The 23,611-nt window shown below is 39.5% G+C and overlaps 1 protein-coding gene across 8 annotated transcripts in view; it reads right to left on the reverse strand.

The window, feature by feature from the left end:
• GRB10 (growth factor receptor bound protein 10) overlaps window positions 1–23,611 on the reverse strand; it is a 144,412-nt gene that overhangs the window by 94,356 nt on the left and 26,445 nt on the right. For 6 of the 8 annotated variants that reach the window (XR_011724413.1, XR_011724412.1, XR_011724414.1 and 3 more), the window contains exon 2: window positions 14,633–14,730. The exons of the other annotated variants lie outside the window; for them this stretch is intronic. Coding sequence is in view for 3 of the 6 variants with exons in the window: in XM_071736740.1 (XP_071592841.1) it covers window positions 14,633–14,683 (51 nt within the window). In the remaining 3 variants the exon portion in view is untranslated. The remainder of the gene's footprint in view (window positions 1–14,632; window positions 14,731–23,611) is intronic. 8 annotated transcript variants of the gene reach the window in all.

Genomic DNA, 23,611 nt, shown 5'->3' on the forward strand with positions numbered 1-23,611 from the left:
AAGTTAATGAAGAATAACAGGTCTGATGTAATGTTATATATACCTCAGCTCTATAATTTAAATAAGAAAAACAAACAGAAATCACAGACACATCTCTGAAGCACAACCATGCCTTTTCATGATTAACAACCCAGCATCAGATCTTGTATTGTAATAGATCACTGTGCTCACCTCTACCTAAATGTAAGATTCTACTCTCTCAGAAAAATCAGTAACATAACTTATACAAATAAAACAGTGTAAGAAATAGTCCAAAATATACAGATACTTGAAAAAATAGTTCCTTTGTACTGCTTATATTGCAATAATAAGTTACTTTGCAAGCCCTGGGAAAAAACCAACCAACTACTACAAATAAAACAACTGGCTTGTATTTCTGCATTTCTTTATCATGGCTGAATCTCATTTGACCTTCACAGTTTTAAGAAAAGTCACATCAACACAGCTTTTACACTGAGATTCTAAATAGTTTTCCTATAAGAAATTAAAAAAAAAAAAAATTCACAAATACTGGTGCCCTATTAGACTTCACAAATCACTGCCCCCAAGTGTTAGCAGTGGTTGGACAGTACCTCTAATACAAACCTGTAGTGCAGCCTACGCATAAATTGCCAAATCACAACGGCTGGAAAGAAAACAAGACAAAAAATAAGCTAAGGCTAACAACAGGGGTCATTTCAGTGTGTCAGTGTCTTATGATCATTCCCCAAAATGAAAGAAATGAGCGGTTATTTTCTACAACTTCAGAGTCTCTACCAGAATACATTAAAAATGTAACTACTTTGACTGAAGTAAAATCCAAGCAGCTCAAAAGTACTTTGAAGCCTGTGATCTTCTCTCAGTGCTCTGGATATTTCACCTTCCTGTCAGATTTTCAAAAATGAAATCACAGAACGGCGATTTGGGGGTGGAAAGGACCTTAAAGATCACCCAGTTCTAATGCCCCTGCCATGGGCAAGGGACATCTCCCACTAAACCAGGTTGTCCCAAGTCCCATCCAACCTGACCCTGAACACTTTCAGGGAGTATATCTGACATTAAATATACAACATTAAATGTGTTTAACTGCTATACTTGTTCCAGTATTAATAAGTATCTGTGTTTTTACATGTATCTCAATGTAGTGGCTGTCATGTTTTCCCCTCCTTGAGTAAAGTTAGCAAATTGCAGGTAGCTATACTAGTTATTCTGCATCAAGAAAATGGCTTTATTAAAAAAATCTTTATTGACTTGGATGTCTATAAGGGAAGAAAATTCACAAAAGCTCATCAATTTGCATTTAAATAGTAACAGATTACATGTAAAGTTGAAAGCCATCCCAGGAAAAACCCAATACAAAGTGTAAATCTTTAGTTTTTTGCAAAAAACGGCACTCAGAAAAAAACCTGCTTGCTAAAAGCAAGCATGTCAATCACCTCTTCATGTTTGGAAAGTTTCGGGTTTGTGTAGCTTTGTGTAAACTAGTTGTTTACAGCATAAGTGTGTCAAGTGACCACTTATTTTGTGCAGCTTCCCCCTACTTTTCGCTAAGGGGTACTGGACTTATCTCATAAAGTTACCCACAGCATGTCAGAACACACACTGCAATGCTTCGGTGTCATCAGAAGCAGGAGATGCTTTAATTCTGCACAAATCCTCTGAATACTGGGGGTACATTAAGACCTCAAGTGATCAAAGAGTTTTCATAACTACCAGCATGCTACTGGAGGAAGGTCTGGTGTGCCAAAAATTGCCATGGTAGTACATAAAACAAGAAAACCAACCCAAACAAGACCTGCCCAGGTACTGAGTCCTCACACAAGAAGGTATTTCAACAGATAGCAAAGCTGCTCAGCCAGAAGAAAAGGTCAGGAAATTCTGCAGTTATAATACCGCCACATGCACAAAACATCATGGCAGTGGTTTTAGCAATGCCGAAAAGCTACAGCTACCAACATATGTACATTTCTGCAGATGGATTTCTACTGTTCACTCCAAGGAATATAATATACAATCAGTTAAGCTTCAGTTCAACCAGTATTAAAGGGGCTCTAAAATACCTCTCTTTTTCTTTTCTCTTTCCTGAAACCACTGATAAAAAAAAAAAATAAAATAAAATTATTTGACATGCTTACTTTGAAGGTCAAGGCTCTAAGATCTTTAATACGAGCAGCTACAACCCCTCAGAGGATGGTGATTAACTCCAGGGTTCAGGGTAGTAACTTTTACAGCAACAATCAGTATTCATTATACTGCTACCTCTAGTTTTGAAATTTTTCTTTCTAACCCCAAAATGCAGATCTATAGAATAACAGTGGTGGAAAAGACTCCTGCTGAGATTAAAGTCAAATCAGAGATTAAAAAAAATAAAAAAGGGACTCATAGGATGAGGAAGAGAAAAGAAAAACTTTTAATGAGGCTTCAGAAGTAAGCTGCAGGTGAGAGGAGCAATCCACCTTCTGGATACAGCTGAACTGAAGACCATTACATCTAACTAAAATAAGAAAATTAACCGTGGCAACTTACCCAGGAGTTCATTAGTACACCACCACATTACTGACAGCGTAAGTGTGATCTTGCAACCTAATAATGCATGTTATTGTGTCAATATCCCAGTTGCAGAAGATAATAGAGGGATAGTGGATGAGAAGCTGCTGGTCTCATGGGTTTGGTTTTATTTTAATCTTCAAGGAAAATCATACTCTAAAAGATATGCTGTCAGAAAACTATTTTTCCAGTCTGCTCTCATCCAGCATAGCAGTTATGGTTTGCAACTAAACCATCCGGCCAATTCATGTTCAACAGCCAGCAGCTTGTCATAATCTTAAGGGTATAAAGGACTCCAGAAAAAACCAAGATCACAGAGATGCCTTTTTCAGAGTATCTTTAGCACACTTGGTTAACCATTTGCTCATGTCAGAAAAAAAAAAGCAAGAACATTTCACCTAGCAAGTTCATCAGCATGAATGCAGGCAGGTATTCTTCCCATCAAACTCATAACACGCTGCCTTATACTTCTGGATGGCCTGAAGTAGAGAAATGGGTATTCTGAAGTCTAAATTCACATTCACCTTTAGAGAAAAGGCTCTACAAGTGCCTCCAGGTATGGAGTGCTTAAGGTGACTACCTCAAACACTGACAATATTTGATTTGAGAAATTTTGAATTTGCCATGAATTTAAAACAGACAAAAATTCACATAAATTGAGCGCGCATGTGTAAACATGTTGTAAGTTACTTTAATAAATGGATATCAGGTACATTTAAGAGATTATCTGAAATTATGTAACAAGCTCAAGACATGAAACACTGAAGAACATGCATGTAACACACAACCCTAGAGAAATCCTTCCAACAGGTCATGACATGTAGTCATGGCACTGTGACCATGGCAACGACTCCTGGGTTTCTGTTTCCCTACAACTCCAAAAACTAAGTCAACTCATGGACAAAAAAGAACAGCTGGGGAGGCAGAGGTTGATGGCAGCCTGATACCCTGCTGAGAGGAAGGCAACAAGAGTAAGCAAAGAAAGCAAGACTACTAGCAAAATTAGTCCTGGACTGCAGGAAAGCAGATTTTTGGCTGGCTCAAGGATCTGCTTGTGAGGTTCCCATGGGAGGCCGCTCTGAAGGAACTAAGGGGCCCAGGACAGCAAGTTCATCTCCCAGGTACATCTCCTCAATACTCATGAATGGTTTATTTTGGCATGCGAAAGTCACAGGGGAGTGACAGAAAGCCAGGGTGAATGGACAGGCAACTCCTGTCTAGGCTCAAATGCTGAAATGCAAAGAATGTCAAAGCAGGAGGTGGTTGCACAGAAAGAATATGGAGATACTGCCCAAACAAAAGAGATGGAACAAGCAAAGGATGCCAAGAAAAAACAAGGAATGCTTCAACATGTAAGCAAGGGCAAAAGTATGGCTAGTATTAGTCTACTGGGTGCTCAGTTGTTCACAGGACCCAGCAGCTAAGGATACAAAACATCAGTGATTTATTTTCCTCAGTTTTTACTAGTAAAGTTAGTTGTTACTTTCCCAGTTCCCTGAGCATCTGGGGACTGAACAATTACTCACAGCAAAATAGGGTTATGGATCACACAAGCTGACTAAGCTGACTGGACTGAGTCCCTGGGACCAGACGGGATGAGTTAGAAGGCTGGCCAATATCACTGTGAGGTTACTCCTGCTCATCTTCAAAAAATAAGTCACCAATGAGAGGAGCATGCTGGTAACTGGAGGGGCAAAAATCAGATTTTCCAAATGCACAAGAATGAGGATATGAGGAATCTGAAGCCAGCCGGCTTCGCCGAGCTCCGGCAAGATGATGAAGCAAGTCCTCATAGAAGTCATTGCCAGGCTCATGAAGGACAATAAACAACTGATAAATTTATGCTGGCTGTTCCAAAGAACAAATCATACCTGACATTTCAGCTCGTATTAAAAGTTCTCTCTCAAGAAACCAAAATTTTTACACGTATCATGGATCATTATGCTGTCTTGCGATTCCCTCCTACTGCTGCACATTCTAGGTTCTTCAAATACATATTTAAAATTTTACAGAATTGGATGATCTTAGGGAATTTTTGAATATCTAACTATTTTAATTAGAAAAGTAGACACTCCATTTTACTCCCCACAGACCAAAGCAATCTGCCTCAGATAGAGCTGAGGACTGTATAAAAGTTAACTGCAAACTTCAGAAGGACCTACTGCAACAGCACAAAATTCAAAAATACTTCTCTGCCTCCACTGAACTATCAGTTCTACAAAAACCCACGTGAGCTGACATAATGGTCTGTCACTCTCCTGCACTAATAGCCTCAAGAACTTCTTCAAGAAAGGTGCCAACACCACTTTGACAGAAACCCCCTCCTGAACTGTTCAGAAGTATTCAGTATTCTGGGGATCTTGCCAGCATGACAGTATTTACTGTATGATTAATATGCATTAATGTAGCACAAATGGTCAACTATTTACTTGTGCTAATAACTAAAGCGCTTTATTAAGAGCTGAGGCCTCTAACATGAAGAATTGCCAGGTTCCCCCAGTTGCCAAAATTATGTCAAAAAATGGAGCCAGCGTGTAAGACATCAAGAGCCACAGCCAGTGTGTAGTAGAGTCTTAAGTCATTGTTTAACATTCAGCTTGCAAAGGACAGGCATGCTCCAAAACCACTGGCTGTTTCCGAGGGCTTGTCTTTTCATTGTAGAGGCTAGAATTTCAAATATGCACACTGGCCTTACCAGTACACAAGCCAAATCTCTTAAAATAGCAGTAAAGCCTGAGAGCTTTGCTGGGCACTTGTGTTCCACCTTTGATTGCTTGTTGTTCTTTCAAAACCAGAAAGAAAAAACACTGTATCTTAATGCCTCAGATTAAAATATCAATACTTTCTAGCATAAAAGGCCATTAATACCAATAATCTGGCCCTTTCCACGTGGGAGATTCCTGAAAGCTGATGAACTTGGTAAAATTCCATCCTGAAAAAGCAAAACAAATCCTTCTAGAACAAACTGCTTGTTCTATGCTGCACTCTCAATCCCACATCTCCATGAAGGGAACGTACCTGTCACTCTAGGAATGAAAGATACACCTGAAGAGTGGCAGAGTTTTATTGGAATCTACAGAGAACTTTTGAAAGAGTGTTTTACACTGCTTTATATTAGAAACCAAAAGAAAAATTCTTAAGACGATGCGCAAGGAGCATGTGAAGATCCTTTTCAGTCATAGCTAGTGCTAGGTGGACTTAGGATTTTCTTCCCAGCTCTACAAAATAAGTGGCACATCCAACACCCAAGCCCCACAGGATGAGTTTAGACTACCTGTTCTTCATTTTAATCAGCAGCTTCAGTTCAGGACTCAGCTGAAGCACTATGAGCAGACAGTTTTCAAAAGCAGAAACAAAATGACCCCTGCAATGCATTACATCACTTAAGAAGGAAGCTTGGAACCTGTACCCACAGTTTCTTTCTAGAAACTGGAATATTCTCTCAGGGTTGATCTCACCTAAACAACTTCATGCAGCACTACACGATTCTGGTTGTGTGGTGGTTGTTTGTGGTATGTCCCACTCCCCCCCCTTCCTTTTTTAACTTAAAAAAAAAAGAAAAAGGAAGAAATCGTGTTTATGAAATACCATCCTTCCTTTCATCAAGTGATCTCCCTTTAGACTGGACTGACTAAGGCAAGAAATTCTATTGGGTATAACTTTTAGCAAGGTCTGTATCTAGATATATTTCCTGGAAATATTTAAGACAACATTCTATCCTTGGTCTTTTCCAAGGATGGAAAAGGCCTGTCTGAGCCAACTGGCATGGACAGAAACACTAAGAATTATCCGAGCCATGGTACTTTCTTGAAAAGTGACAGCTCCAAATGCAAAGCAGCCTTATCTTCCTCTTTAAAAACAAAATAATCTTTTCCAGTGGTTATTATTTACACATATAAAGAGCACAAAACATCTGTAGGAGGAAGGTTCATTTAAAAGGCACACCCTCAAACTATTGCTAACGTAATTCCAGTCAGTTATCAAATATCAAAAAGCAAAAACAATTTCCATTCCCTCATATTTCAGGTTTTTATTCTCTAATAGTTACACAGATGTCTGAAGTAAGAAGCTGTCTTAGGATTGGTACATCAACTTCTCTCTTCCATTGAGTGAGAGCTGTTACTAACATGAAAACACACTGGTAGTTCTCCAAAATAACCAGCTGGTAAACAGTTTGTTAAATATTTATTCATTTGGAAAAGATCCCATTCACGTGAATTTACAGGATTTAGTTTGGTGCTACAATCTCCTGAACTGATTGTTACCATTACTTCAAAACTAAAATGGTCTCACAGAGGTTTGTGAAAAAATACCAGACAAATACCTCTTTTCACCACCATGGATGTTTTTACAACCTGGAAGTGGCACCTTAAAAGTTGCACACAACTCAGAACCTAAAGAGATCCATCATTTTTTACATTGACACTAAATGACTGAGGCTGAAAAGGGCCTCTAGAGGTCACCTGGTCCACCAGCCTGCTCAAACAGGACCACCTACAGCAGGTTGCCTGGGACCATATCCAGATGGTTCTGGATTACCTCTAAGGATGGAGGTTTCACCACCTCTCTGAGAAACCTATGCTAGTGCTACATCACCCTCACAGTGACAGAGTGTTGCCCAATGTTCAGAGGGAACCTCCTGTTTTTCAGTTTGTGCCAGTTGCCTGTGGTCCTGTCACTGGGCATCACTGAAACAAGCCAGGCTCTGTCCTCTGTGCACCCTCGTTTCTCTAGATGTCTCATTTTAAACTTTTATAAAAAAACCTAGGGATATATGGAGGGAAAACAAGTTTCAAAATGGATTCATTCTACTGCTCAGGCAGGAGCATGAAACACTTAATAGGAAGATGGAGAATTAAGCACCTTTGCTTGTAATTTCCTCATTTGATTTGGAATATCTACATTGTTTCCTCGCCACTCTTTACTTCTAAGCAGTAAATGGTGTGATTGACCACTAAAGTGTTCTAAAGTTTCTTTTTTAGTGAGTTGAAAAACCTTCTATAACTGAAAAATGTAGACCTAGCCACTTGAAATTTCTTGCTCTTATTAGTCATCAAAAATGACTTCATGTTTTGCCAACCAACTTCTGTGTAAATTAGAATACAAAAGGAGAAGTACAAACAGTCAAGAACAGACTGTAGAAACATACACTGGTACAGCACAAAAAGCAACTGATGGGTGTTTCTTGTAAGAAGAGAAATGGTAAAAGCTTAGTTTGAGATGCACATTTCTTTGACATTGTTTTGCTTCATATATAATATTCAGATGATGTAGTAGTGAGGGCAAGTGTTCTTTCAATGACCTCTTACCAAGAGGTAAGCACCACAGCTGAATTTCAATGTCAGTGGAAAAAAAATTGCTTTTTGGAAAATTTTTTAAACAGATTTCTTTCCAAGACAAATAGAGGCTAGAAATCCAGTTCCAGTTGCTCTTCAACAAAAACTACCAAGTAGCATCAACTCCATCAGTAAAAACACATTTGCAGTCTGTACTCAAGGAGACACATTTCATAACTTCATATTGGAGACAACGTCTTGTAAAAACATTCACTAATGTTCTCATGCTTTGTACTTTAAGTCTGCTGCAGTCCATCAACCCTCTACACCACATACATGTAAACTGTTAAAACAAGAGCATCATCAAAAAAAATCTGTTGATTGACACCATATTTCACAAATCTGATTATTTTCTGCATTGGCAGTAGCAATATTTCAGCTTCATTTCTTCATACAGTATGTTGAGGAATGATGTAATGCAATAATGCCTCTGGTGTTTTTTCACTCAGCTACACCCAAGGACTTGGAAAGTTTGCTTTGTGCACTTTTACATATTGTACCATCTGCATGAAAAATTCAAACTCCAGGACAAATTCTATACAAGCAGAAATGTTGTCTATTTAAGTCTAATGGGAACAAATCGATCAGCCATTAATTTTGAATCTTAAAAATCATGTCTTGGGTATGTGTGGCAAGGTTATGGCAGCTGGGGGTCTGCAAAAATGGCTTCTGTGAGAAGCTGCTGGAAGCTTTCCTCACTGGTGACAGCACCAATGCCAGCCAAAATGGACCCGCCCCGGGCCAAGGCCAAGCCCATCTCCACTGGTGGTAGTGCCTCTGGTGGAAAAACATACTTAGAAAGGAGAAAAAAAAAAAAAACCTAAACCTGTGGTGGAACAACAGCAATGAAGAGTGGGGTGTGAATACAAGAACCAAAACAGCTCTGCAGACACTAAATTCAGTGCAGAAGAAGAGGGGAGTAGGTGAATCAGGCACTGGAGCAGAGATGCCCCTGGTGAAGGTGAAGCCGACAGACACCTGCAGCCCATGAAGGACCCCATGCCTGAGCAGGTAGATGTGCCCAAAGGGGGCTGCTACTCCATAGGAAATCTGCACTGGCTCCTAGCAGGACCTGTGGATGCATGAAGAGAGGAGCCCACGTTGGAGCATGTTTCCTGGCAGGACCTGTGATCCCATGGGAGACCTATGCTGGATCCGTCTGTTCCTGAATAACTGCACACCATGAAAGTTATTCAGGAACACGAAAGGTCCATGAAAGGGACCCATGCTGGAGCAGTTTGGGAAAAGCTATGGGAAGGACCCATGTTGATGTTCACGTAGAACTGAATCCCACAGTAGGGACCCCACACTGGAGCAGGGGAAGAGTCTGAGGAGTCCTCCCCCTGAGGAGAAAGGAGCAGCAGAGACAACGTGTGATGAACTGACTATAGCCCCCATTCCACATCCCCCTGTGCCACTGGGGGGGAGGAGGTGGAGAAACTGGGAGTGAAGTTGAGCCCAGGAAAAAAGCCCGGGGGAGAGAAGGTGTTTTAAGATTTGGCTCTGCGTCTCAATACTTTACTCTGATTTTTATTGTTATTAAAGATAGTAATTTCCCCAAGGTGAGTCTGTTTTACCCGTGATGGCAATTGCTGAGTGATCTCTCCCTGTCCTCATACCTAATTCATGAGCTTTCCTTTATATTTTCTCTCCAGTGACCAGCTGAGTAGGGGAGTGACAGAGCAGCTCTGGGGTAACCTGGTGTCCAGCCAGAGTGAACCTGCCATATATTTTAAGAAATACCTCCATAGTTTTAATAAACAACTGTCAACAGCTTAGTGAACAAAGATTTTCAGTGTCAGGCTGACAATGAGGGCCAAAATATACGTCTTGACAGCCCTTCCACATAGATTTTTGGTCTACTTAAGATACTAAATCTGCAACTGATTTTTTTTTCATGCTGTGTTCTGTAGGACAAAGTAATTTTATTCAAAGACAACAGCATGTATACCTCTAACGCTGACTTTCAGACTGTTCAGCTCCAAATTGGCAGAGATTAGATGAAGTCACATAGCATCTGGATTTCACACGGATGAGGATTATGGCACTCACCAAACTAAGTCTGAATTAGAGATACAAACTTTTTTTTTTTCCTGCTAAAATAGAAACCCTCTCTCAGCACTCAATCAAGGCGAACAACTTCTGAAAATGTAAAAAGCCTTCCCAAACCCCACACTCACCAAGACAAAGCACCCTAGGAAAACAAGTATCACCTCAATATATCATGGGCTTGGATCAGATGACCTCCAAAGGTGTCTTCTTACTTACTGAATCATTTCATGGAAAACGACAATCAAAGCTGCCATACTAGAACCTAGAGAGCCTGTACCTGGCTGTTCTTCCAGCTGAAGACAGCAACGTGACTGCTACAGTAACAGCAGTACATCACAGAATAGTTTTGGTTGGAAAAGACCTTTTAGATTATCAAGTCCAACCACTAACCTACAAATGCCAAGTCCACCACTAAACGTGTCCCTAAAAGCATCACATCTACACATCTTTCAAACACCTCCAGGGATGGTGTTTCGCTGGGCACCCTGTTTCAGTACTTGACAATCCTTTCAGTGAATACATTTTTCCTCATATCCAAACTAAACCTCCCTGGCACAACTTGAGGACATTGCCTCTCATCCTATCACTTGCTACCTGGGAGAAGAGAGCAACACCAACCTCACTACAACCTCCTTTTAGGTAGCTGCATAGTGATAAGGTTTCCCTCAGCTTCCTCTTCTCCAGGCTGAGCAATCCCAGTTCCCTCAGACACTCCTCAGAAGACTTGTTCTTCAGACCCTTCACCAGCTTTGTTGCCCTTCTTTGGACATGCTCCAGCAACTCAATGTCCTTCTTGTAGCAAGGGGCACCAAACTGAGCATGATAGTTGAGGCACAGCCTCACCACTGCCAAGTACAGGGGGACAAGCACTTCCACAGTCCTGCTGGCCACACTATTCCTGGCAGCAGGGCAAGATGCTGTTGGCCTTCCTTTCTGGCCACCTGGGCACACTGATGGCTCATATTCAGACAGCTGTTGACTAACACCCCCAGGTCCTTTTCTGCCTGGCAGCTTTCCAGCCACTCTTCCCCAAGCCTGCATTGCTGCATGGGGTTGTTGTGAGCCAAGTGCAGGACCCAGCACTTGGCTTTCTTGAACCTCATACAATTGGCCCCAGCCCATCAATCCAGCCTGTCCAGGTTCCTGTGTAGAACCTTTCTACCCTCAGGCAGATCAACACTCTCACCCAGCTTGGTGTTGTCCACAAACTTAACTGGGTTTGCACTCAATCCCCTAATCCAAATCATTGATAAAGATGTTAAACAGGACTAGGTCCAGCACTGAGCCCTGGGGAACACCAGGGCTTGTAACAACACTTGTGACTCTATTGATTTAATCCCACTTGATTTAACCCCATTTACTACCACTCTTTGAGCCCAGCCAGCCAGTTTTTTACCCAGCAAAGACTGACAGGCCTCTAGTTCCCTGGATCCTCTTCCTGCCCCTCTTCTAGATGGGCATCATATTTGCTGAACTCCAGTCAACTGGGACCTCCCCATTTAGCCAAGACTGCTGACATTATCTTCTTCTGCCAGCTCCCTCAGTACCCCTGGGTGGATCCCATCCAGCCCCATAGACTTGTGTACATCTAAGTGGTGCAGCAGGTTGCTAACCATCTCCCCATAGATTATGGGGGCTCCACTCTGCTTCCTGTCAGCGTCTTCCAGTTCAGGGGGTGAGTAGCCAGAGAATAACTGGTCCTACTAATAAAGACTGAGGCAAAGAAGAGATTAGGAATCACAGCCTTTTCCTCATCCCTTGTCACTGTTTTCCCCCAACATCCAATATTCTTCCATTCACAAATCTGACATCATTAAAGGAGGCTTACAGTAACTAGCTTCTGGATGACTAATTCTCTTAGGTATTTAGGTATTGTTTTGAAGTGCACAAAGCTTCTGAAGTATGATGTGCAACATTCTGCTCTCCTATCTGGTCACAAGATCTAGTAGCAATCCAGAAATCCACAGACCTGTATAAATAGGAGAAAGCAATTTCCATTTTCCCCCCAATTTTGTGACAAAGTGGTTGTAGTGCATTTCATACCAATTTAGGCAACAACTGTGACATGAACAAGTACTTTCTCTAAGAACTGAACTCTCCAAAAACAAACTTTTTATCTCTTAATAAGAAGTCATTCATAATTCTTGAGATTCTTAATAAGTCACACCTGCATCTTAGTTAAAAGCAAATAAACAGAAGGTAGGAAAGAGAAAATGAACAGGACATTCCTGCGTGCCCATGATTTTCCCTTCAGAAACCGAGGAAAAAACCTACACCATTTTGTTTCTAGTGTCACTGAGTCTGGTATAATTCATGCAAAGGGTTAAAGAATTAAATCTTCCCAAGAGTTCAAGTCACTGTGCATAAATACTGTTGTGACTACAGATTGCAAAAGAACGGAAACACAGTAAATCATCCCATTTTTTTTCTGAGAAATTCTGGGACTATGTTCTGAATTTCCAGGAACAGAAGACAAACAGTGCCAATTCTCACTGCCGGATTTTTATTGAAGAGTTTGAGAATTTGGAAAGGGCTCCTGAAAGCCACTAAAAGGTAGCATTGATTTTTTTTTTTCCACAAAGATAGAGATTTTTCCTAGGAACAACCTTGCACTTAGCATGACTGGTTTGTGTGGTAACTCCTGAGAAAGTTTTTTGGGTTGTTTTTTTTTTTTTAAAAAAAAGCATTTAAAACAGATCCAAAGCTTCTAAAAGCACCACACCGTGCAAACTAAGAGTCCAGTAAGAAAGTCAGAGTTCTACACCTTACTCATCTCTCCAAAGCCGGAAAAAGAAAGAGTAGAGGGGGGTTGGCAACTAGGCATCCTAAAGGATATTCTGTAGTGCATATTCACTTACTGATGTTCTCATTTCTCTTGCTGTCTACTTTGACCATAATCCCAAACTCCAGTATGCCAATTCATTCTAAGCACTGAAGTTACATTAAGGTCCCAACCTTGCGGACTCTGGAACAATTTTCTCTATAGCCTTCCATTCATACTAAGTCAGAAAATGTAATGAAAAAAATAGAACACGTCTTCACACTCTAATCTAGAGCATATTTAGTTTAACCTTCTTTCAGCCCTTTATCGACACAATACTGGCACCGCAGCCAAATCTGAAAGACAAGTTGATGAAAGCTTCTAAGTCAGATTTAGTAGGGGTGGAAAAACAGATGTTCAGGGTTTTTTTAATGCAAACTTCACTTTTGACAGAAGGCAGAGTAGTTGTGAATGGGCTCCCAAAGCTAGTCTTTAAGCTGGTTAGGATAATTAACAGAAAGATATGAATAAAAATAAATAACTAACAGGGAGTCAATTTCCCACTGTTTTAAGTCACCCATGTTTTTTTGACACTTCTAGACTGTTGACTGCCTCAGAGCAAGGGGAAGTACCACGGAAAATTCACATTCTTACTGCTTATGAACACAAAACACACTACTTTAATGAGAAAGTTTGATACCCAGTAAAGAATTTGCAGCTCAAAAAGGACTGTCTACAAAGTCAATTTTCTTCTACATAGCTCTCCCTCAGACAGTTCTCTAAATTAATTGGTAGCATAATTTCAAAGTGCAACAAATTTTGAAGTCCAGGCACATCTATTCACAAATTCTTTTAAAATCATAGATCCAAGTATAGTAACTGATTTCCAGGACACTCAATCTCTCAAAGTCTGTTCTATTTTTATAGCTGCAATAGCAGTTAAAAAGAACTGTTATGTTTTTCCTCCTACCAGGAAAAACATTCAGGTACATTCAACAGACAACTAAGCATTTACTAACATTAGTCTTTTAGCTAATTCAAAGTTTCCTATTGGGAAAAAATGTACCTTGGCATGTTATAAAACATGTATGAATCCTAGTGAGGTTTTAGGTATTTTATTCTTGGTTAAATTATTTATTCTTATTCTTTATTCTTATTTTTGTTTGGGTTTGGTTTTGTTTTCTGTGGGTTTTTTTGTTTTTTTCCAAAAGGGTAGCATGACTGTAGTAATCACTACTAGTAATGTTTCTCTTGGGAGAGAGAGAAGAAGGTTTCAATGTCATATGATACTCTTTAATTATTTGTTTATCTGCAGGGCTCAAAATCATAACCGAATCATTAATGCAAACTAAGAAAACAAGAGGAAAAAGGGTAAAAAACCAGGTCATGTCTAAAATAACAAATTTGCAGTTCCATAAAAATAAAGAGCATGCATTATGACAATTATAACTGCCTGGAAAAAAAATTATGTAAACTTCTAAACCAATTTTTGCCTACCCCCTTTGAATTGAGCTGTTGGTTTTGGTTAGGTTTGTTGTTTTGTTTTTTTAAACATATTCTGCATAATACAACACATTGGCTGCTTAGATACAGTATAATGACTTGACAAACCTAAGATCTAAACAAGTAACAAATTTCTTTTATTCCTACAAATATAGTATTCAGCAAACATTGATACTTCTTGGTGCAAGGCATTTTACTGGAACAGTAATATAAACTGGTCATTTTGAGGACAGGTATCAAATTTTAATTTTAATCAGTATGTATCAGTGACATTTTTTCAGCAGCAGATCTTGCACACAGGATGGTAACAGAGGCTCTGTTCCCAAACATTAGCAAAACCCAAAGAATTGCCAGATAGCTATTAGCAGTTTGATGAAAAGTTTGAATGCACAGTCACTGGCACACAGCAATATGATGCTACAATCTGACAAGAACATGCAGTTTCAGAACTTACTATCCGATAAGGAAGATGTAAAAAGGAGTCTGGGCAGCCAGCTAAAGCCATTTGTTCCTTCAAATTTTCTTCAAATTACATCTACTGCTTCACAGGACCTGCAGAGTACAAACAAACTGTCAGAAACCATACTGAAGACATTTCATCAACTTATTATTGAAAATAGTTGGAGGGGGAAGATCAAGAAGAGCAAGATGAGGTGACAAGGATTTGCATCAACCCAGAGTAGCAAATCTGCACATTTGCTGTCTGCAGCCAAGCAAACACATTCATCCTCATGTTTTTTTCAAAAGCCTAATGTAACTATTCTCAGGCTGAATGGCTCCTCCTTCACTTCCAGGGTCCATGCAAAAAAGGCCTCTCTTCACACTTAGATCCCAACCATTTGGCCACACTTGGATCTGGCTCTCACAAGCTGAGACTACGGGAAGAATCAACTCCCAGATTTCAATGTTTTAAGATGACAGCCACTTAAATAGATTCATTTCAGTTGGAGAAGACATGCAAGATCAAGTACAGTATGCAGCACTAACCATCAACCTAGATACACAACAACTTCTTTCCTTTACCCTTTCCCACCTGCTTTTTCTCTCATGGCTTTATTCTCACACAATATATCAGTGTCCTGTGCAAACATGCATTCAAGTCTTGCATTTCCTCTTCCAAGTGATTACTAGAAGCAATTTTGCAAGATAAGTAGTGTTTCTTTTTTACACATCACTTCTGTGACTGATCAAGTTTGAAAAGAAATCTACTGCAGGTTCATATGGCTAAATAACTAAAAATGTAAAAGAGAAGGCAGTATTAAGCTGAATTCAAGAAAGCCATTTTAGCAGATGCTTGAAAACAACAGAAAGAAACCTAAACAAAAGCAAATAAACATACAAAGAACTATTTGCTGGTCCCAGCATTTCTCCCAACTCTCCCAACTGGTGCCATTCAGCTGGAGATACATCCCTGTAACAGTAAGTGATGCCACCTCCAAGCAGATGAAAAAAAAAAAACGGTGAGTGGCAGAGAGAACAGACTGCAAAACAGAGACAGAACTTTTACTCCTACCACAAGCAAGTTCCTATCTTGTTCACTGTTAATTATCAATTATGTATTCAAAACAGAAATCCAAGTTTTAAACAGGCTACCAACTGCTCTCTGGTAGGCAAGAACTGTCACCAAACCAAAGCTCCCCAAAAGATTTTTGGTGTGTTAAGTCATGGACAAGGATAAAAGACATCTTGGGAAAACTGCTCCCAAAGGAGCTGCAACCTATGGTCCACATAAACCATGCACTCATTGAGCAAGCTTAATTTTTATCTAGTTCCAGTACAGGTTTGGCTGAACTATGATACCCTTCTCCTCTCTCAGAGGAAGGCAAACTCTTGGAAGCTTCTTTCTAAGAAGCAGTTACTGGGGCTTTGCAGTTTTCCTGAGGTAGTAACCTGCTGGGACACCAAGTCTGAAAATCTATTTAAACTCCATATTCATAAAGTTGTTTATTCTATATAGTTGGTTGTTTTTTTCCCATAGTATTTATTTAGCTTTGAAACCAAAATTTTATTCACATGTTGGGGGGGGAGGAGGGAGAAGACCTCCTGAAACATCTAACTCTGTAGGCATGATAGCCAATTTGTACTGTTACTAGTCTTCAAATATAAGAATAGCTTCAAACACCTAAAAGTTTGAAGTAAATTTTTAAGCTGAAACCAAAGAATTAAGTGCAGACTTATGGAAATCCCTTTTATCCTGGATGATGGGGGAGAGAAAAGTTTTTCACTTTGGAGAGTACAGTTTCCTTTAAGTACATCTGAAGTTAAATTAGGCAAGCCACTGGAGTGGCTCCAGTTGGAACACCACACCAAGAACAAAGAGAATTGTATCACTAGCCTATGAACTCACAAATTAAAGAAAGTTTAGGTAAAGGGGTAATGGAAAATAATTCACCCTTGCATTGCAACAGTTTTATGTTTATTATCATTTCAGTATTTAGAGAACAGGAAAAGGCATGACTACTGTAAATTTAATTGCAGAGTATTTAGGACTGAATATCAAAATAACAGTCTTTCTCTTGATGTTTCAGCAGAAGGCACCGATTCTCTTACAGCAAGATGGATTAAATATGTTCCTAAACAATACCAGACCAATTTGTCTACTCTAGGGCGTGCTGCAGTTTATGCCACAGCCCCATTATGCCAATGGAAGATCATCAATTACTTCGAACAATGGTTGGAGTCAAGACTGCATAATTTATCAAGACCCATTTACTTCAGCGCTACATTCTTGAGAATTCATTTGTTAACACCGCAGAAACAGAGGAAAGCAATAATCTCTAGATGATATCATTCCTAGTCAGTCACACATTAACACTGATTTAAGATCACATCTCTTTTGTCTGTCTAAAAGCAGTTTATCAAAGTAGTCCTACTCTAGGAATACAAAAAGCTTTTGCTCACCTTTAACATGTAAGGCCCTGTTGTACCACATCACCCAGTAATAAATTTCATAGCAACAGAACCCTATACCGAGTTGTGTGTTCAGCAGACTAAAATTAGGATTTAAAAAGAAAAATAGATCATTTTTTTCTTTGCCAACATCTTTAAGCATGATTTTTAGCATGACAGTTCTCTTCCGAGACCGTAACTGCACACAGAATTACATGTTCTTCCTAGGCAAGTTAAATGGCAAAAACTGCAAAGAGATGGAAGTGCCAAGTTATTGCCCTTTTCCTAAAACTCCTTTGATGGGGAAGAAAACTTCAAGCGACTGTAAATAGAAAACAAGCTATTTAGTCAATCACCACTACAAAACTCAGCACATTCAGTGGCAAGAACAACTGTCACAGAGCATTGAGCCAGACAGCCTGTGCACATTTCAAACCAAGTGACTTCAGGCACTTCTATTTGCTTAAGAGGTCTTCTTTGGACAGAGTCCCTGAAAGTAGGACCGTCACAACAAAACAAGTTTCAAAGGTCATCAGATTCAGTTTTGGTGTAATACTCTTTAGTCTAAAGAATAGTCTATTGTGAGGCATAGCTTTGACGTCTCAGCCTCCCAAAAGCATTACACCAACTCACACCATCTAAACAAAGATGGGTATTAATTCCACATGGAAAACACTGCAGGGACGCATCCTGGAGATTACCACTGCTCTGAATCAGTTGTTTCTAGTCACGATCAAATTACCCACCTAACCAGTAGATTAAGTTCTCTATTAACAGCAAATTAAGCCTGTCACCAGGTATGCTTTTGGATTTATCCCTTGCTCTCTCTGCATATTTCCAGTAGAGGAAACAGCATCTCCCCCAGCACTCTGGAAGAACAGCCAGCCTACACACCTACAGATACTGCGATAGGAAAATGGCAAGCCTATGGTCACTCTGCCAATTCAGGAAGTTTTCCAGGTTCTACATGTGCCATCTGTTGAAGTCCTTAAATTCAAGAGAAAAATAATTTTTAAGATGCAATCACTTGCAGATTAGGTAGGAACAGGAGGAGGGTGGGGGAAAAGAATTTAAAAAATGAAAAAATAAAATTTTTGAAATCTCTTGAAAACTGGAGTTTTGCTCTTTTACGAAAGGTAACTTAACAAGTTCACTGAATACCATTCCCTTTCAAGTCCTAGCTATTCAATGTTTTTTGTTTTGTAATGCCCTGTTTTCTGAAACTGAACATCTATGGAAGAGGGAGGGACAAAAGCTTTCACTTTACTATAGCCTTAAATTTCAATCTATCAGAAGATACTTCTCTAAGACCTTGGGTTCAACATACAGGTTAAAAATCTGCCCCTCTCTTACATATTTTTTACTCACAGACATTCAGTGTCACAGCTTCACTTCTTCCCACACTATAGCATGAGGCTTAGCAGACCAAACCAGTATTTTTATTAAAAAATCAGAATAAAGTCTTAAAACAACAAAGTTCACACAATATTCTTCTTCAAGTTACTTTCAGGACTGTCCGAGTCAACTCTATTGGACTTAAATTTAAACATTTGAAAATGAAAGAGACCCTGTCCTCTTGGTCCACACCACAAGCAATCTGCAAGCTCTCTTCAGATGGCTTCAAGATAAGGTAGTTAGCTTGCATCTAGCAATCCTCTACACAAAGATGGGGCATGAGGACATATGCACTCCTACTTTCTTACTAGTCTACTATTGCCATAGTTACAATGGAAATAAGATTTGGATATGAGCAGCATGAGGTATGCCAGTGAATTTTCTGTATTTGAAAGACCTGACAGCTAACGTTGTCCCCAGCTGCATTTAAAATGTGGGATCCAGATGTGCTTTTCCATGCAAGGACAAGATCCACACAACTTCTCACAAGAAGAAAACCTGGCTACATTGGCTGTAAAGTGCTGCCAAAACTCATAGCTGGCTGGACCGAGGACTCAATGATCTTAAGGGTCTTTCCAACCTAAGTGATTCTATGATAAGGAGCCTAGATCCTAAAAGACCATTGGCAGCACCCACAAAGGTGGCAGTCAGCCACCAGATTCTATCATAGCTTTATCAATCTGTACTTATCAGGATTTCTAAAGCAATTTCTCATCTTTTGGTGATGGCTTAAGGAGACTGTGTCACTTTACAAGACTGAGGGTGGATCAGCAGGATTCAAAGGTTCACTAGCGCAGGCTATGTGAACAAATACAACCAAAAAACCCTTACTTCAAACTACTACAGTTACCTTCCTGCACATGGAACCACAAAGGAATAGATTAGTCCTTTTATTTTCCACTTCTGCATTTGGTTCACTCTGAACACATTTGCGTCTCTACCCAGCTTTGAACATTCTTTTCCACACCCAAAGTCTCCAGGTTTCTCCCACTGAAAACCAATACTTGGGCAACTCCCCTTCAAACAAGTTATTTTGGCTGATTCTCCAAAACATTCCAATCACAAAAGATTCAATGACATTGTCCTTGACATCCTGATGGCCTACTAAGATTAATATCAGATAAAATTGAAGAATACTCCCAGATCTCCCAGTTCTTTCCACTTCCCTTGCGTGAGCTGGCATGTGCAGACACATTTTGTTTCACATATGTACCCAAAAGGCATTTGCAAGTCTATGATATAGAGCAACTGCCTAACTAGAGTAATACTTTCAACATATCTTTGAAAACAAAGCATTGTTCTAGTTAAAATTTCAAGTGAGTGTTGCGCACTAAAATGAAAAGCACTGTTCAAAATATAAATCATCAATCAAAAGCACTGCAGTTATGTCCAAACACTCCCACGGTTCCATACTAAAAAATCTGGTCTTATAAAAAAAGGGAATATAATTCTCTTTGCCATTCTTAATTGCAAAGCTGTTAGTCTAAATATTACACCTTGTATAGGAAGCCATTTGCCATTGTAATTTTGCCAGAAAGTGAAGAATCTTGGCAACAGCAATTCAGGCTTTTGAAAGCCAAAACAGATACATACTTCAGAAGCAGAACAGAGGAGCTGATGCCATCCCACTTTAAGTCTTGCCAAATAAAATTAAATAAAACATACGCAGTTCAGCATTTTTTGGTTTCCTGAAGCTGCCTAAAATTCTGAAAAGGGTCCTCAGGACTCAGCCTGTGAATTCATGTTCATCTCCTGACAAGGCAGCTTCATTGATAGCCACGATAAAAATCCTCAGAGAAAAATAGTTACCTTGCACCTTCCCTATTTAAGCAAGGAATTTTTCCCCACGTCCCTGAAGGAAGTACTCCAGTTCAAAAGCCAAACATATAATGAAGTTTGGAAGTGTTTCGAAACTCCAGTTTCTCTATATATCTTGATCACTCAAAATCTTTCGCCTTTAATACTTAGATCCATAGCTTTGAAGAAGGAACTTTGACAACTAAACAGACTGTACCCAAGTCTAAATGTTAATTACACAGAAACTGAAATAAATAACTATGCAGCATGCAGTACACAATCCCATCAGCAAGCCATATGCAGAAGAAGCAGGGCAGGTCCATAAATGCATGACTGGAACAAGAGACACATAGTGAGGCAGCCAAGGACAACTTAGCTGAAAATTCTGTGACTAATGGTCTCTAATTTTATACATACACTTCCTCACTACTTTCTTCACCTCCAGAAAACAGAAAAATACTGTGTCTACCCTCTGTGTTGTCATTTTCTTTCCTCCCCCCACACCCAATCTAGTCACATTTCTCATAACACAGAATCCAAAATTTTGTAATTTTGGGAAGCAGTCTAAATAATTATTTCCTTCTGTTATTTTAGGCTTTTATTATCCATCCTAAAGACTTAAGAGTGAAGTTATACAACAGTTAAGATGATTTAATAGCTTGTTACTGCCAAGAACAGGACAGTCATCCCACTCTCTTCATCAGCCCTTGCTCTGCTTTTTCCTCAACTTCCTCACAGCAACTTCATGGCACTCACTCCCTCCTTCTCCTCATTTTGTGCCATGTATGGTCCTTAATGAGTTCAGCTTCAAAAAAAAGAAGAAAAATTCTGTTGTGTTAATTAACTCATTTGTTTTGCTGGATTAGTTTTCTGCTAAGGAAGCAAGTGCAATAAACTTAGATCTGACAAGCAGCTAAGCTGGCACAACATGAACAGCAGGAGAGGGTGAGCAAGAGGGGAAGGGAACAGCATCATCCCCTTCCAGTTGCAGCAAACTACTATGTTGGCCAATCCAACCTGCAAACTTCATTTTCTTTGTTAACTGCCATGAGAAGCTGGCAAACCCTTCCTACTTCATGTCCATGAGAATTACTGCTTTCCAGGCATCTCACAGAGATAAACATTTTGGCTAAGTCTCCAAACAAAATATAAAGTTGCATTTTCTAGAAGGAATTTAGTTTTCCCTTGTGGTACCAACTTGACTGGAGTCTGCTTTTGTTGCATACTTATTAGAGTATTGCTTTTTGCATCCAACACAATAGCAAGCCTCCATATTTTCAACCTGCCACTAGTGTAAATGGTCCTTTCCCCTGCCCAGAGGTGGGATTTCCCCAAACCAGAGAAAAGCTGTACACATTTTCCTACCTAGATCCTCTACAAATACAGCAAGTTCACCAAGTTTTTCATTTTAGTGATTTGCAGGGCTTTACATCCAATGATTAACATGGTAAGTATACATGTGTCACTTGCTGTTCTCTCAGTACCAGATTTTTTATTTAAGAGTTATTAACTAAGATCATCAAAAGCTTTTATTTAGACAGAAAGGCTCATATTTTTAAAGCAAATCAATTGAGAAGCTTTTACAGTTATCTATAATTTATGTTAGTGAATAAGCACTGGTTTATTTACATTGTCTAATACCATTTAAGTGGTTGAAGCTGGAGGGCAAGTTAAGACATTTCAATTCAAACAGCATGCTCCTCACTAAGATGAGATACCATAGGAGGTACACTTAAGTGCACAGGTTATTCTCAATACACCTCTGGTTCGCACAGTTAGAACACTTTAAACAATGTCTTTCTGCTGAGCCTCTGTAAAAAATACGTGTTGTGAGCAGAGAAGTATCCTCCAATATCAACACTATGCTAGTTCACCCTCCAAGGAATTCTGTGTGACATACTCCCAAATACAGTTTATTCTAAAAAAATTCAACAGTTCATGCGATTCAAGATAAAGACACCACAAATCAGCTGCAAGGCAGCAAAGAGTAGGTAAGCAATCATAGCAAGCAGTAAGAACAAACCAGCAAATCCATTTTACCTCTCATCCACAGCAGCATAGGATTTACCACAGTAGAGATGGTGAGTGATAAATCATTCAAGCCATGAGGAACTCAACCATTTAAGCAAACCCTGGACTACATCAACTCCAAAGAAGCAGATGATCACCAACTCTACTTCTAGTTGCAAAGAGCAGGAGAGGAGGCAATTCCACCAAATACTATGTTGTTCTCAAGGCAAACAAAAAAAATGTCACCCTATTCAAGAGAAATATAATAAATAAGTGCAAAGGTTAACACTAAGAAAACTAAAGCAATACATATGACCAGAACATAAAAATTACACCAGTTTACCTTGGAACACACAACTTGAAGACTGCATTCATACACTCCTAGACAATAAAGTATCAGCAGTGTCACAGTATACTTGCTTAATTACAAAATACTACTTGCAGGCTTAAGATACTGATGTCATAGATACCTCATGTATTTTAATGCTGCCTTACAAACTAATCACAACACTTTCTTCTTAGAGCAAAGAGACCCTTTTGTAGTCTCAGATGCATTTGCTGGTATTATGCAACATACAAGCTCCTAATGCACAGAGGGCTCACAGACAGCAGCAGGCAATCAGTGCTGCAACAGTGCCAGACTTCAAGAGCACCACGAAAATGTTACTGGTGCTCTGTTCTTGAATAAAAGCTGGAAATTTAAAAAAAGTAAATAAGTAAATAAATAAATGGGAAATGGGAAACACAAAATTCTTTTCCCTTTATGTTTTTCAGCCCTTTCAGTTTCAAGCTGACTGCTCAAAAGCAAGTGTGTTGACGTACTTGCAGATAAACCACCCTGGGACAAACAGGGTGTAGCTTTTCCAACTATGTGTAAACAAAATAGAAAACAAACTTTCAGAATAGGTTAATATTTTGTAGAAGAGTTAATGTGTTAATGTTCAATGGAAAGCTGAAGTCTGGCCAACTGATCACATGCTCCATGCACATTAGTGTACATTTATTTATTGCTATTAACTTGCACCTGCAGAGAGAGGAAGAATGAGAATATTCCTTCCTTTGATCCTGAAGGTCACAGGTGACTGAAGTCCCAGGTTAATGAAAACTGGTGAGGCTGTGTCACCACTTCCATCAACCCTTTCAAAACACAGTGCTGGAAAGCACAGGAAAGAAAACTAAAATAATACCACCCAGGCTTCACAGACCATGTCAACTTAATTAGAATGGTATTTTGGCAGCACCCAAAGATTACATATCGAAGGCTGGGTAGCGGGCCAAATACTTGACTAGTCTAGAATATTTTGCCAAGCCACCTACATTAAGAGCTACTTCCCTGTTCTTT

The sequence above is a fragment of the Heliangelus exortis genome, chromosome 2 (genome assembly GCF_036169615.1).
Source record: "Heliangelus exortis chromosome 2, bHelExo1.hap1, whole genome shotgun sequence".
In the NCBI taxonomy this organism is placed as follows: domain Eukaryota; kingdom Metazoa; phylum Chordata; class Aves; order Apodiformes; family Trochilidae; genus Heliangelus; species Heliangelus exortis.